Source organism: Trachurus trachurus, assembly GCF_905171665.1.
Source record: "Trachurus trachurus genome assembly, chromosome: 12".
NCBI classification, from domain to species: domain Eukaryota; kingdom Metazoa; phylum Chordata; class Actinopteri; order Carangiformes; family Carangidae; genus Trachurus; species Trachurus trachurus.
This window is the reverse complement of record NC_139908.1, coordinates 21,885,732-21,901,260: the sequence shown is the minus strand read 5'-3', so window position 1 is coordinate 21,901,260 and position 15,529 is coordinate 21,885,732. Positions and strand designations below refer to the sequence as shown.

At 40.4% G+C, this 15,529-nt stretch overlaps 1 protein-coding gene across 2 annotated transcripts; it reads right to left on the bottom strand.

Moving 5' to 3' along the window:
• Positions 1-64: 64 nt before the first annotated feature.
• stom (stomatin) lies at positions 65-12,782 on the bottom strand. 2 transcript variants are annotated; one of them, XM_083982911.1, is made up of 8 exons: positions 12,636-12,782; positions 11,693-11,713; positions 11,266-11,375; positions 10,936-11,008; positions 7,021-7,103; positions 6,616-6,819; positions 3,543-3,677; positions 65-2,402 (listed from the first exon to the last, which is right to left on the bottom strand). In XM_083982911.1, exons 1-8 carry the CDS (start codon positions 12,688-12,690, stop codon positions 2,217-2,219), a joined length of 867 nt encoding a protein of 288 aa, XP_083839037.1. In that variant the 5' UTR covers positions 12,691-12,782; the 3' UTR covers positions 65-2,216. The 2 variants fall into 2 exon arrangements, with proteins under 2 accessions (XP_083839037.1, XP_083839038.1); XM_083982912.1 differs by lacking the exon at positions 11,693-11,713 and having other exon boundaries at positions 12,636-12,780.
• Positions 12,783-15,529: the final 2,747 nt, after the last annotated feature.

Genomic DNA, 15,529 nt, shown 5'->3' with positions numbered 1-15,529 from the left:
CAGTGTCGTGTCAGTACTTTAACAAGCAGCGCTCCTGTGAAAGAATGAAATCCAGAAAAAAGTTATATTTATAGGATCTTTATTTTAAGTCTTTGTATATTATCGATACAAGAACTGTATCAAAATAAAACCATATCAAACGTTAGTAATGTGTACAAAAAAGGTCATTAGCTAAAAAAAAAGAAAAAGCATGCGGAAGTGTTCATTTTCAAGAGATGAAGTTTTTCACTCTTTACTGAGACCAGAGGTCTGTCACACCGAGGCGTGCTGTGGTTTGATTCAACCACCTCTCTTCTTGGAGTAAGCGTGTTTAAACTCAACTAAGAGCAGGTCTGAATGGTTGCCCCAGTAACAGGCCTACTGCAGCTGTAGCAGAGTAACAGTCAGTCAAACAAACAAACGGGTGTTACCATAGTAAAATAATGTAACAGGCTTCATATTTCATAGCAAAGCTAGATGAGAAATATCAATAACTATAATATGTCTGTCTATCATAAAAAACTAGGGATCAGTTTTGACAAACTGAACCATTCAACTACACAGAAAAACTACAATACTATGACAACACAAAGAAGAACAAACAAGGTCATTATTTCATTTCACTTCATTTCAATACTTTTTCTTGCCACTGTGAACATATATATCTATACAGTATATCTCTCTCTATACTAGCATCCCTTCTTCACATTACAAAGCAGGAAAAACACACAAACTAAACTACTATTTGGCTTGAGTATATAGAGCATTTGTGATAAAATATTTTGCAAACTGAAAAAAAAAAAAAAGTTTGCCCTTTGTAGTGCATAGAGATGTCATCTCAGACTGTAAAATAAGCAATGGTAGTAAGTTAAGGCTTTCTGGCTGAAAGATTTGCAAATAATTTCACTAGGTGCTCCTCCTAAGTAAACTAAAGAAGCCAGACAAGGGTTGGACAAAGTAACAGCAACAACTCCCAGCACTGAAACACTTAACTATGTACGAGAAATGTACAAGTCATCTTTGAGATAACATGAAGTGTTCATAACATTTTGTCCAACCTCTACATATATGTAGAATATATGAATAGAAAGTACACCGTAAACATAGAATAGTGACATCCAGCCTGACGACCAGGAAGAATCTGAGTTTTAGCTTTTAATCTGGAACAGCAGTAACAGAGTGTGTGAGTGTGTGTGTGTATGTGTGCGTGTCCCTAGCCAACCTCTACTTGCTGCATCTTTCATTGTTTAGTCAGACTGGTCTTGTACAACAATCACTGTATTTACACTTCCACTATAAACAGGAAGAGGGGATCTTATCAGCATTTCCTCATATATACTGTATGTCCTAGTGTGAGGTTGAACCTTTAACCTCAACTTTAAATTTTGGAGTTTAACACTGAACCTCAGGGAGAACCTGTTAGAGGCGTATCTTAAAAACACAGGTATAAAGATTTGGATATCATCATACTGGGTATAAAATGGTAATGGCACTATGATACTGGCAGTGGTTGCATGAGTGCCACATCAACAAGATATGTTATTTATAATACAAGGATGTGTGGAGGCCTAAATTGGATGCTGAGAAGATTTGGGCTTCCTACCTCCATGCTTAGTCTCTGAACCTTCTCCATTTGTAGTGTAAAACAAAGACAAACATAAAAGTGCAGGACAACAGCGTAAGTAGACAGTGCACTATGGCTTTGGAGATCAGTGTGATCAATGACAGCAAATCTAAAAACAAGCAAAGCACCCACTTTGGTTAGTTCTAGGCAGACACCACTCTGACTGGTGTACTGTAGATTTGACTGTGTGTTAGGCACCATTGGCTCTGACTGACCTTTTTCATTTCTGCTGATCTGTTGAAGTTTTCTTACTGAGCTAAAATATTATTTTTGCAACATGGCACTTAGGAATACATTAAACAAAGAAGAAAAAATTATGCATTTAAGGTTTCCTTCATGGATTTCTAGACAGCCCAACACCACCACTCGTGTTGAGTTATTTCCTCTAACACAGGTGCAAACATACTGCCGCTGAATAAAATCTGTGATGAGTTTAAATGGAAGGACATTACATACAGGTCATTGCTGCATTATGACCCACAATCAAAACTTCCTAAAACATTGTCAGAGTCTTATAGTTTAAAAGAAATGTACTTAACGGACACAGGGCCTAATTGTAGGTGTGTAAATGATGTGTGTAGAGTGAACATGTGAACAGTGTGTGTGGAACTCATTATTTGATGAAGCCCTGCAGCATCTCCAGTGGCAGCGGGAAGATGATGGTGGAGTTCTTCTCGGCAGCGATGGTGTTGAGGGTCTGAAGGTAACGCAGCTGCAGGGCTGACGGAGCCTCTGCGATCACCAGGGAGGCCTCCTTCAGTGCCCGCGAAGCGTTCATCTCTCCCTCCGCTGCGATCACCTTGAGAGGGAAACACCAGGACAGGGAGGTGAATGAACGGGACAGAGGCCTTTGATCTCACAGCTCACTGGAGGAAACATCTACTGTCATCTTCCATCTGCTCCTTACAAGATAAACAAAATCTATACACTAAAACTATGGGTTAGACTAATATGTTGATTACCTGCTGTGCAGTGACTTTTCAGTGATTGCTATAATTTATAATTTTATAATATATAATATCAACATACAACATTAACTTTTGTTTTGGGATAATTGTTCCTCCACAAACTCAACAATGCACTACAAAAAAAACTCTGTGTAGTCTGGGATTAGATGAAGCATTAGTCCTCATTAGGCATGGGCCACTATGAGATTCTGACAGTATGATAAAACATCACGGTTTCACAGTTTCACGGTGTTGCTGTATTGCGATTACGGCTCTAAAAGGTGTTGTTTTGAAATGTCTAGGTTAAAAAAAAAAAAAAAATTTCAATTGAACACAATGTTTTATTGTTAAATAACATAACATACAATATTTGGAGAATAAGTAAATGTTAATTAGTTCAAATAAATAATTGTATTCTTCTAAATAAAATCAAAGTAATGCAGTCCTTTAAGGAGGCTATCTTTTGGAAACAGGTCCCAGAGTGGGTAAATCTTAAAAAGCTGCCCCAGAGTTTTTGTAGAGACACCCAAAATGAATCTTTTGTGAAACAATGTTGTCACAGTCCCACCTCTCTCTAACCTACTGTAACCTGAGCCACACCGCTAGATGTAACGTAACAACAACAACAACTGCTGACTACTGTCGGGTAACTCGGATACTGCACCTGAAACGCAAAATTGGCAACGATCAGCGTATTTGGACTGGCCAGTCAACATTTAGCCGATAATGTTTGGAGGTGAAATACAGCTCTCAAGCTTTCCACGTCTTCTTCTCTGTTGTTAGTGTGTTTGTGTGGCAGCATGTCAGCGCAACATGTGATATTCTACACTGCAGGGATTTCTGACCTGCACTTTCTCTCTTTGACGAGACATAAAAAACAGCTCGTAATGCAGGAACGGTATGACGGAAAAGTTTGGTGGTTTTACACCCGTGACTTTTTCATGTGCACTCTGAGACAATCCCCTACTTTGAATAAAAAGAACCACTTTTACCTTGGCTCTGGCCTCGCGGGTGGCCTCAGCCTCCGCTGCCATTGCTCTCTGGAGCTGCAGGGGCAGCTTGACGTCTTTGATCTCCACCCGCTCCACCTTGATCCCCCAGTCATCTGTTGCGTCGTCCAGAGAGGCCTGAGGGGACAGAGAGGCAAGTGGTTAATATTTACTCCAGAAGGGCCCTAATGAGATTATCTAACTGCCCATACAGTCTGCACTGACCCCAGTGGACCAATGAGCTCCACTTGTTCAGCTCCCATAGAAACAGACAACATGTATTTGTTCTGAACTGTCCAGCAAATAACACACATCACATCTAGATTACCTTCACCTTTAAAAATAAATGTTCATCAAACAGGTAATACACATAGAGGTCTACATAAAGCAACACTTACAAATCTGTCACCAACCACCAGTATCCACATTAAAACAATTACTATTTTACTTAGTGTCAGATTATTTCAGGTTGAATACATGAAGTATTTTAACAGTGTTTCACATGATCATCACACACAGACTGGTCTCTGTACTCAGTACAGGCTGAGGCTGCTGGAGAAAAAGAGCTTTGTTCTATCAAATCAAATCAGACAAAGCCTCCTACTGTGAAAACAAAAATGAAAGGTACAAGGCTATGCTCTGTTCTACTAGCTGTTTGAACGTGTTTGTAAATTAATCTGTGTGTGTGTTCATGCTGTCAATAATTGTATCACCACTGAGCGGCAATTGTAGCTCTCCATGCAGCAGTGAATGAATCTATGTGGGTAAACAAATACCTGTGTTTCAGTACTTAAAATCAAGATGTATTTGTACAGTTGTCTGAGAACTAAACTGGAGAGTTATCACCTGTCAGTTTACATGTCCTTTTCAAAAACATGCAAATGTCCAAGTGGCCTCTTAATTCAACTCGGCTCAAAGCCAGATGAAAGCCGATACGCACAGATTTTAAAGACACCACAGGAGGATGAAACTGATTATCTGTTGCAGTCCGTGGGAATGGTGAAGTGACACACTGACCTATAAACAGGGCTGGGTCTAAAAAAAATCGATTTTCCGCATCATATTGATCTTCATTTGAAATATCAAATATTGATTCATAAAATCCTTAAATCAATCTTTTAAAGGTCCAGTGTGTAAAATGGGGAGGGGGAACCGTGATATCTAGCGTTGCTGCGCTCACTCACTCGCTCGCACTCACCCCTCCCGTCGCCTCCGAGGACAAAAAAACGTGTTTACCACGACTGGGACGACTGGGGGTATTTTAGGAGCATGGAGTGATGAGGTGAAGATCTAAACCATTTTACGATATGTCTGCTGCTTCCTCCTCCTTCTTCTTTCCTTTCGCCTTCTTCGTTGGTTTATTTATGAACGTGAAACTCACGAAACGTGCTCTCTGGCTGGCTGGATTTTCTGTTCGTACAAACATGGTGCCGCAAGATGGCAACACTCTCTAAAGCAAGACCCTTGCTATACTGTATATAAAAGAATAATTACAAGGCTACGAAAACTAATCGAATTTTATTTTATAGCGATTATACACTTACACTTACCCATATATTCATGGGTAGTATACAGATTTTCTCAATAAACCATGCCAATTATTACACACTGGACCTTTAATGTATGCCATTGCAGTGTTGCACTGTACTTCTGGATGGGTCATGTTGAATAAATGTGCATTAATGTAACTGTTTTTCAGTCAATTTAAGGTAAACATGAATATTTTTAATAATAGACCAGGTTAGATAGTTCCATCTTTGTACAATTTGCAACATTAGTTTTGTGAAAATTTATTTCATAACCAAACTAATTTGTATTAAACTGAAATATCTCTAAATTAATCAATATCGAATTGAATCGAATCAGGACCTTGTGAATCGGAATCAAAACAATTCAGTAAATCAGTAGCGATACCCAGCTCTACCTATAAACCAAAATAAATTCTATATTTAATCTCTCACTGCAGCATGACATAAGGAGTTTCCATTGTCTGTAACTACAGTTCACTTGTGTAACTCTGACACTGACACTAACTTCAGGTGACAGACGTATTAAGCAGCTGGGAAACCTGACTCGAAGCAAGGTGGCACTGTAATCCTCCATCCTGTCAGAGCAACACTGTTACTGGAGTCTCATATTGTTGCCTCCAACCACACACAAGTGTTGGACTTTTAGTCTCTCAATTATTCATGGAGTGTTTTGGGCATAACACGCAATAAACCAATCAGAGCCCTGTCTACCATTATCTTTATAAGTCAGCTGTGCTTGCACCTTTGGGTATTTGCTATTATAATGGTGCAACATTTCACGCAGAATTTAACTCTATTTGTGGCGAGTTGATAACATGTTATGACCGACCAGTGCACCCAGTCCTGATACATGCACACGTAGCAGCTCTGTGCACCCTGAGGGGAGGGTGTAGGGTTTAGCTGCTGCACACAGCAACAGCAAATCACACATTACACATTACACATCCTTTATGTTGTATTATGAGAAGCTTAACTTTCCATTCATGCTGAGACTATGGTGGGACAAGATTAGACAAGTTGGTTCTAGGTAATAAGAACAGTTGAAATTCAGAATTAAATTCTGACATTCAAACTAAAGATTGAAGCCTTTTCAATTGTCAAAAAAAAAGCAGGTCAAAGGCTTTTTGATGAGTGTAAAAAGACACTAGTGTGGTCACCAACCACCAAAGGTCAACTTTATCAGTGTTTAGAGTTTTGTTTTGTGTTTAAATTATTGATACTTTCCTGTCAATTTGTCAAGATAAGCTAAAGTAAAAGAAGTATTGAAGCTACACCTCCAATACTTCATCTATTACTTTGATTCATAAATTACTTTAAGTGGAATTAAAATCCATATAAATAATTAAATTGTTTTTCAATCCTTTTAAACTCAAAAATATTAACTGGGGAAAAAAACCTAAGGGAACAAAGATGAGTCTGAACATGGACAACAGGTGTAATACAGACAGACATGAGAGCAGATGGCTGTGTATAGATATAGAAAGATGCCAACAAGTCTCATATAGCATGTAGCATGATCCGACTGTGTAGCTGCCACTGTTGGTTACCTGCATGCTTTGTGCGATTTCCTCGCGGTCAGACAGGATGTCCGCCAGGTTCTTGGTGCCCAGGACGTTCCTCAGGGTGGTCTGGGCCAACAGGCGGGTGGCAGCATCGGCATTGGTGATGTTAGCCACAGCCAGAGTAGCATTCTGGACCCGGTAGTAAACCACACCGTCCACGCTCACTGTCACGGAGTCCTTGGTCAGAACCTGAGAGCGGGAGAGTGATAATATACTAAGAATGAAGTGAATACAGGACGAAATTGATGCATTTTGAGGAAACATCTGATATCTACCACTCAGTTTATCAGAGGGCATTACTGGCGACCTCTGTAAAGAATCTGCACGATCGTCTTGCTACCCTTTGAATTCCAAGGGAATGTGACGATGGGGTGTGCAAGTGGTACCAACCTCTTGTGGTGGGATATCGAAGGTGATGGTGCGCATGTCCACATTAATGAAGCTGTCGGTGCATGGCAAGATGAAGAACAACCCTGCAGAATCACAAGAAAAGCAAGCAGTTTTAATGACTGAAGTCATTGTCAACACAACGATAAGAAAGCCGACTAAAAGATTTTTCCATGAATGTGTGCAATAAACACATCACAACAAAGAGCGATGTGATGAATGAGAAGAAAATGTTTTTATTTACATTCACATTGAGGTTTTTAAGGTGCAGAGCCTGAGCCGGATGAACCAATAAAATAATGCTCAACATCTCTGTGTGGAGATGAGCTGGAAAGAAACTAGATAACAACAACCACACTTGTATCAAGTGTCATCAGAACAAGATTTAAACACAGATAAAAGCTATATTTTAACATTTGCCATCCACAACAGTTTCCTCTATTCAAACGCAGCATGCTAATGTTAAAGAGGAACTAAGCAGGATTTCTCCCGTGGCTATGCTACAGTTTTACCTTAATGAAATAGCTCCGGAGTAATTGTGTTAACTACATGACTTGTGACTTGTTACGAGTGACCTTCCACCTGGCGTCTCATGGCTGAAAACCAACCTCGTAACATCACTGTAGTACTTGGCCGCCCTCTGGTGTCCCAGCTCTCGTCTCTGTGCACCGCGACACAAACGCGCTCCGTAACTGGCAATCTTTTGTTTATGACAGTTATGACAACACGAATATACACGTCGTAACATTGTATGTGTTATATGAAGCTTAGCGAAAGTGCAGACAGGAAGACTATCTCTCCAAGCATGCTCACAATAAATGTCTTTCGTTTCACATCCCGTCTATTCCATTCTTAATAGTCTGTCCTGATTGAAATAACGTTATCCTCCACTCCAAGGATCGATTTTTCGCCGGCTTTGTTAAAAACAAATGCACATGGCCAGGACGAGGGTTAGCAAAACAGCGGAAAAGTGACCAGATTTGCATAGTTCCCCTTTGAGCAAATAGTGACCACTACTGAACAAGCTAATGATGGAGATAGCTGATAGTAAGTAGCTGTCTGTGTCAGTGTTTTCATGCCAGGAACATTATTTTGTTTACTGACATAGAGATAGTAATGAGTTCACATACTGTAGTGTAAACATTATTGTTGCTACTCTGGAAACACTTTTTGATTTCTAATCCTGTGGAAATGTTCATTCTTGATGGAAATAATAAGAACCTAGTATCAATGACGAGCTAGATAAGCTGTCTGATACTGAAAAATTATAACATTTTCCTCCACTGTCTCACTGCTGCAAACTCAAACTAAGAGTAAACCTGCTTTCACACTCAGCATGTGAACATTTGACTCCTCAGTTGGAGCCTGGATGGAGGGGTGGTGGTGTCAACTGGGTGATGATTGTGAGGTTAGCTTGCACAATGGTAGAGGAAGACGTAGGAGCTGTATGCACACTTTGATATTGTGATCACAGTTGCAATGAATCAACAAATATCGAACTCCACATCGCAGGTTCTCCTCATTGTTTGCAGGCTTGGTGTGAACACACCAGGATGAATGAAATTCTGACAGGAGGCCAAGTCGAGCTCTCTTTGTAAGACTGCAGCTGTGCTGACAGCGAGGCAAAGCTGCTGATATTTGCAGCTTTCAACGGGGCCTGTCTCACGTCACAATAATTAAATTAGTGCAATAAACATTACTAGGCATGTGCCTGAGCGAAATAGACATGTGCTAGGTGTGCAATCATTTTGCAAACATTAATACCCCCGTCAATTTGAGAGTTGTGAGCTGTGTTTCCTCCGAAGACTTAGTGCATTTAAATGGCGGGATCACTGCCATCTGTTCAGAAGGGGAAATGCAAGATAAAGGAATTCTGTTTGTGCCATTTCCGCCATGACATCCCCGGCATCCTCAACCATTTCAGTTTACACCAGGCAAATGATGAGGTCAAAGTTGCTCTTGTGTCATGTGACCCAGAGGGAAATTCCACTGATATGCATCCTAAAAAAAGATTTGTTTGTTGTCAAGAATGCTCCAACACACCCTTCGGCTCTTGTTATAAACTGTCCTCAAGAGCCTGTTTCAACCACAATATATGGGAATAATGTCCTTAGTTGCTACTGTGTAACATCTGTTTTAAGTGGAGTGGGAGCTTAATTGCGAGATGAGGGTGAGGGGCATTATGGGAAAAACCAGATGCTGAATCCTCAGCTCCTTCAGCACCTAAGGAATGTGAGTTTTACTGGAGAGAGCTATTATTACCACGTGCTGTCAAACAGGCCCGGTGGCTCTCTGAGGAGCCACATTTCAGCATTTTGAGAGGACACTGCCTGGTTTTTAGATCCATTAAAAACAAGAAATCAAAGCTAAAAGAGACAGTGAATAATGATATGTATGCAAATTACTCCTTGTGGGAGTCTGTGTATTTTTATTTAAACAAATGTGCTGCCTTTCAAAACAAATAAACCCCCCCCCAAAAAAAAACACATCATTGAGAATAGGATGATAAAGGTAATCAGAACTCTGACAGACACCACGTATGCAGCAGATATCGGTTTCCACATATTCCCCATACACACATTAAGAAGAAGCTGCACAATATTAGGATGTAAATACCCTTACTTTAGAACTGACAGTCTTAAACCTCACAGCTATTGTTTCATCTAAAACCCTATATAGTAGAACACAGAGTCAAAACAACAAAACACTAGTGGCTATTCAAATGCGTATCCGTGTTGTCATAGCAGCCCACGTCACCGTCCGCTGAGAAGGAGGAGCCATCAATCAGGAATCCAATTCATTACCGACCAAGGACCAGCAAGATCATCTGAAGAGCTGGTCATGTGACCTCTCCCTTATTTCCAACACAAGCACCACGCCCTCGTCTTCCCAATGTCAGAGCAGCGCTTGGTTTCTTTCAGCTCTGTTGTATGTCAGCGTAAACTCAAACTGACGCTCAGGGCACGAGCACAATAATATGATAAACAAACCGGAGGCGCACACTCTCTCCACAAATGGCATGGCATGCACCAACATCATACTAGATAATACAGTATATAACCAATATCTTTTATCATCGTCTTTATGATTTCCGTTGCTTGCAAGACATGTGTGGAGACATCTGTCAATCTTCCTCCACATGCACACATTACAAAAAAACAGAGTTTGGTAACACTTTATAATAAGTACACATTATTTAGCATTAATAAATACTAAATTCTTCATTTATAATACATGAATACTTATAGAATGTAGTTTATAAATACAGTTAGTGCTTATCAATAACGAGTAATTTTTTAAAACTGTGTTTATAAACTACATACTAATGAGTAATCATGTTTTATAAATTATGAATTCAGAATTTAATGCTTAACTAACGCTTAATAGTGTGTACTTATTATAAAGTGTTACCCAGAGTTTTTACAAAGTAAAAAACCCGAAGCCCTCTGGTTTGTAAGTTTCACAAGAGGATAAAACCAAAAGTCTAAAAATGTGTTTCTGAAACAACTGGTCCCAAAGATATCTTAGTTAAAGTTCTTTCAATAGGAAACAGATGACAGAGAGTAATCAAGCCGAGACCTGCTATTAAGCAATTTACAATAAGTTCTAGGCTCTCATCCAAACCTTTGTTTGTTTAGGTTAATCTTGCCTTAAATGGAAACTGGAATGAATGTTTGGATAGTGATACGTGGGAACATAGACCATCTTTTGGTTCCAGAAAACTAATTTTGTCCAATCAGTGAAAAGTGTGTAATGCATATGCAGGAAAGATGGCTGAAGTACATTACTACCGAGAAACTGAAGGCAATGCGCAGCGATTGCTCCTTCTCAAATATTTTTTGGAGAAATTGATGACGTTGGTAGGATAAAAAATATGTATGATGTTGTGCAAAACAAGAAAAAAAGATGGTTTCTGACCTGGTCCTTTGGCTCCTCCTCGCAAAATACGCCCTAGGCGAAAGATAATGGCTCGCTCATACTCCTTCACGATCTGTACAGAAGAAATACAAATGACTTGCACAAGAGCAATATCTTTTTCCTACTCATTTAGCCAGCTGACTGAGAGCTTTTTAATTATGTGAATACAAAAACCTCCAAAGGCTGCTGTATAAATACATGTAACACTGCAGCACAAGTTCTCAAATTTCTGAAACCCTGAACAGACTTGGTCACCCATTCTATGTGCTAGCCTATGCTTCACTCAAACAGTGGGAATTAGCTAAATATTGAACTTTACAAATGACTGACCTTTATGCACATCCATATGGATATGGGCAGAGTAAGCAGCATGAGAAGGACGGAGAAAATGACCAACACGCAGCCACAGAAGCCAATGCTAACATCGTCATTTTCCAAAGCTGAGGGAGGAGAAGAAGATGATAAATAGTACATGTGCTGCAATACATTCACCTGGATCAAATTATCAGTGTCAATCTGTAAATATCTTAAACATTTACAAACAGTAAGTCAAAAAAGCAAGTTCATTTAAACAGAACTGATATCTTGTTAAACTAAATTTCTGATCCAGACACAGCTTTCACCCAACTCTGAAGACAGACACATTTCTAGATGTAACGTTATATGGTTAGTCATGTTTAATACACTTGCATGTTCAGCTGATCAGTGGTTACTTTGTCAGTGACATGCAACCAAACACAGCTGAGGAGGTCCATACCTTCATCATACCTGCTTGGACCTAGAGACAGAGGCGAAAATGCCATTTAACGACTGGGATCAATGTTACAGTTTTAGGCATTCAGTGAGAAGTCAGTAACTTAAATATTGGAGAACTCGGAATCAACTACCTACATTTTTACCCGGTCTTGTCTTGGTCAAGCTGGACTCTGGATTTTTTCTCAAGACCACAGCTGCAGTCCAAAATTATTTTTTCTTATCTGAGGAATATGTAACTATCGAGCCATCTGATCATTATGAATACTGGTAACGTTACTGAATAGAGTAATGGTCTTGAAAATGGTCTCGCATTGGTTCGGTCTCGCCCCACCTTGGTCCTGGTTCTGGTTTTGACTCGGTCTCGGGGTAGGTGGTCTTGACTACAAACAATAATTAGGCTACATATAAATAAATACAATAATTGGGAGCTTTAACTCAGTGTGCGGATATTCCCTCTCTTTTTTTTCTTTACTAGTCTGTGTTTAGGCGCCAGTCTCCGACCGTCACAATTCAACCATCATTTCCCGAGGTAACGTAACGTAGGTAACCGCTAACGTTAACGTTACTTCACCGCTAACGTTACTTCACTCAGTCTGTCGATACAAAACAATCAATACTGATCAACATGGCGGTTCACCAACTGCTCCCACCCTGTGTCTCAGGGTACTAGGGTGGTTGATACAAACCACGGCGCCATTAAAAGTGTTTAAATCGCACTGATACATTTGCAGTCGACACTGGGACGTAATAACTTGTTTATATCAGCCGAACTGACAGAGGAGGCGTTGCTTTAGGTCGGCCACATGGTTATATTATCCATGGTCGGTCAGCGCTGCTAACGTTAGCTCGCAACCGTTAACGTTAGCTACTACGGTAAATGCCAACCTGTGTGGGTACGTCTGACAGAGAAAGACGCCGTGTGATGTAAACAAATAAACTCTTACCTGTCTGACGCTCCCGTCTTTGCGTGTTTTTCATTGCAACGCGTTCGTCCTGCATGATAAACACCAAACTAATGAATGTGACCGATATGTGAGGACTGTGGAGGGACCGTTGCCCTGCGAGACTCAGCTGCTGATGGACTGGTGCTGTGTTTCACCCGGAGTGAGGACTGGAAGGCGCTGCTGTGACGCAGAAGGTTGTTTTCCCGGAACACAGAAGTGGGCGCGGCTCACAAACACCGTAGTAATTTAAAAGGTCTGTTATTGCTCCAGGTTAAAACCTCTTTTCAAATAGGCTACAGTGTTAAAACCATTAAGCTACTTTTCGCTCCACCTCACAACCAAATAACCTACCTACTATAGTGCTAAAAAAAAAAATTGCAGTAGCCTATTCAATGACACTGGAAAGTTATCTTAAAATATAAATGTATGGATTAAAAAAAAATGCATATGACTGTGGGACATGGTTGAAAGCTTGTATCAAAAGTAGCTACTTTCTCTGCTAAAATCCTAATCTCTTCACTATTGTAGGCCTATTCTAGCTACTCTCCACAGGATAGCAGAACTTCAAATAGCTAAAATGATATTTAATGGGACAAGTAAAAGAAGAAACCACATGATAACTGACATTTTCTATTGGCTTGTGTTGTGGTCAGGATGGTTTGAATCAACACCAAACTGCAACTGACTAATCACACTGCAGATGAGCTTGAAAATATATTGCGGCCTTCACGCTCTGGGGCCACTCAGAGGTCTCGGAGGTCCACTTTTTAAAGGCCTCTCCAGATACCTTTCTGTGCAGTGGGAGTGAAACCCTCCTCTCTGTGGCAGCTGGCAGCTAAATTAGCCAGCACTTTAAACTAGCTCATCTCAGCTGGCTATTTATAAGCCACAGTGCAGGATTAGTTAACAGCTGACAGCAGCTTCCATTAATAACCCTCCAAACTAACTTTCTATTGTGAAAACCAGCCATGTTCATGTGTTGCATTATATGTCTGCATGACGCTGTTGCCTGTCTCTTGACACCAAGGAAAAAATATAGCAAAATAGCAGTTTTAATTGAATTGTAGTAGCCTAAGTGAAAAGAGCTTTAAATGACTACATCATAAGAGCATTGTGACATGTAGCCTACTGGACAGAACTTGAGGCTGAATCAATTTGAGCGTCCTACATGTCATGTGGGCATTTCTGAAAAATCCTAAAATCCCTAAATCAGTAAATCCTCATATTGGCACTTCTCTTTCTGTTTTCTTTCATTAATTTCGATTTCTTATGTTGCTGAAATGCTAATGTATTCAATAGTGAAATGTCGGATAATTTGTATTGGGATAAAATTGAAGATAAAGAGGCCTGAGCTCGATTTAGCATATTTTCTGTGAGCTTAATTAAGTCGCTCTCAGGCTGATTTTCAAGGAAATAAACAGGCCACTGAATTCACTTTAAATATCATGACAGCAAATGCACAAGTCATCAGGATTAAATGTTATAATCAGTTGTAAATTATAAGAAAGAAGATTTGCCATGTGTAGACCAAATAAAGACTCCAGTTAGAGAATTGCTTCAGTGCCTTTTTTCTTTTGTACCAATTTTGCAAGCTCCAAACCATTTCGGAGAAGGGGACCTGCTCGCTGAGTTCAGGTGGTGGTCTGCACAGAAAATCCAGGCAATTCCAGTGAGTGTGATTATCCTGGGAAAGCAAAGGGGATGGTGGCTATGCATGTTGGAGTGGCCTAGCGCTCCATCCCATCTAATCCTCTTTTAATTAGGGTGAGAGAAAATGCGGGACCCCTCCTGGATTAGTCACAGCACATTGACAAAGCACCAAGCTGGGACTGGTGTACAGGACTGGTGGCCAGTGTGGCCAGTTAGGTACAGCAAAGACCCTCTCAAGCGTGAAAAAATGCCCACCCCCCCCATCTCCCTGTGGCTACCTGGAGTTGGGCTTTCCTGCTTCTCAAACAAAAGTGTCTCTGGTGAACTGGGAGGATAAGTTACAGCATATGATTCGCTCATTTCCAATCCTTCCCCCCATTTTTCACTCTCACTTGATAGGCTACTGTATCTGCGGTCACACTTGCTCCCTATTATCCACCCTCTTTGCTAAGCCTACAGGGTACTTTGCCCTCCTCGTTATCGCTCTCCATCCCTAACTATCTCTCTTCATGCTCTGTCTGTCCATTTCTACATTCCCTTCTTCTTTTCTTGGCCGATAATAAAGGCTTGAACCTCATGCTGATCGGGAACTGCGGTGAACAAAAGAATCAAATAGTCCGTGCAGCCCACTAAGATAGGGCTTCAAAGGAACTGTTTCAATTTAGCACAAGGTGAAAAGTCACACAGTCTTGTTCTAAATTACAAGAATGCAGAGGAATCTGAGTGCAGGTGGCACATGGGAATGAATCCAGCTGACATGAAAGACATGGGTTTATAAAAGTAAAATTTACTGTTAGTGGGGGGGCTCTACTTTCTGTAAAAACCTGGCTGTATACGTTTGATAAAGGATTGGTTGAGTGGCCACTAGGGGTCATTGAGGTGGTTCCAGTGAGATTCCCTCTTGATGTTGTGTCACTATGCGCAGAAAAAAACACTGAGCACAGGTCTGATAAAGAACCAAAGCTCTACAGGGAATGAGCAATGTTTTTTAATTAACAAATATGTTACGCATTTTTTCCCCCCATCAGAGCCAAAAACACAATTACGGCTCTGTGGAAAACTGAAGTGGAGAGTTCAGGGTGATTATTATGAGTTTCATTCGTTCGTTTACAGGACTGTGGTCCATTCATATATGGATAGTTGTGTATCAACTACTGATTAAAACAAAGGACATTTAATGGATCAGTTCTGCAGCTGAACTGGTGAAAATGCTTGTTAATAGATTAACGATTAACGGTCAGTGT

What these genes read in the sequence shown, in the direction of transcription:
- stom (XM_083982911.1), bottom strand. Translation starts at nt 12,690, where the DNA reads ATGCAGGACGAACGCGTTGCAATGAAAAACACGCAAAGACGGGAGCGT. An exon ending in TCCAAGCAGGTATGATGAAG is followed by an intron (nt 11,376 to 11,692) that starts GTATGGACCTCC and finishes CTCCTCCCTCAG; the next exon opens with CTTTGGAAAATGACGATGTT. An exon ending in AGGAGGAGCCAAAGGACCAG is followed by an intron (nt 7,104 to 10,935) that starts GTCAGAAACCAT and finishes GTGATTCTGCAG; the next exon opens with GGTTGTTCTTCATCTTGCCA.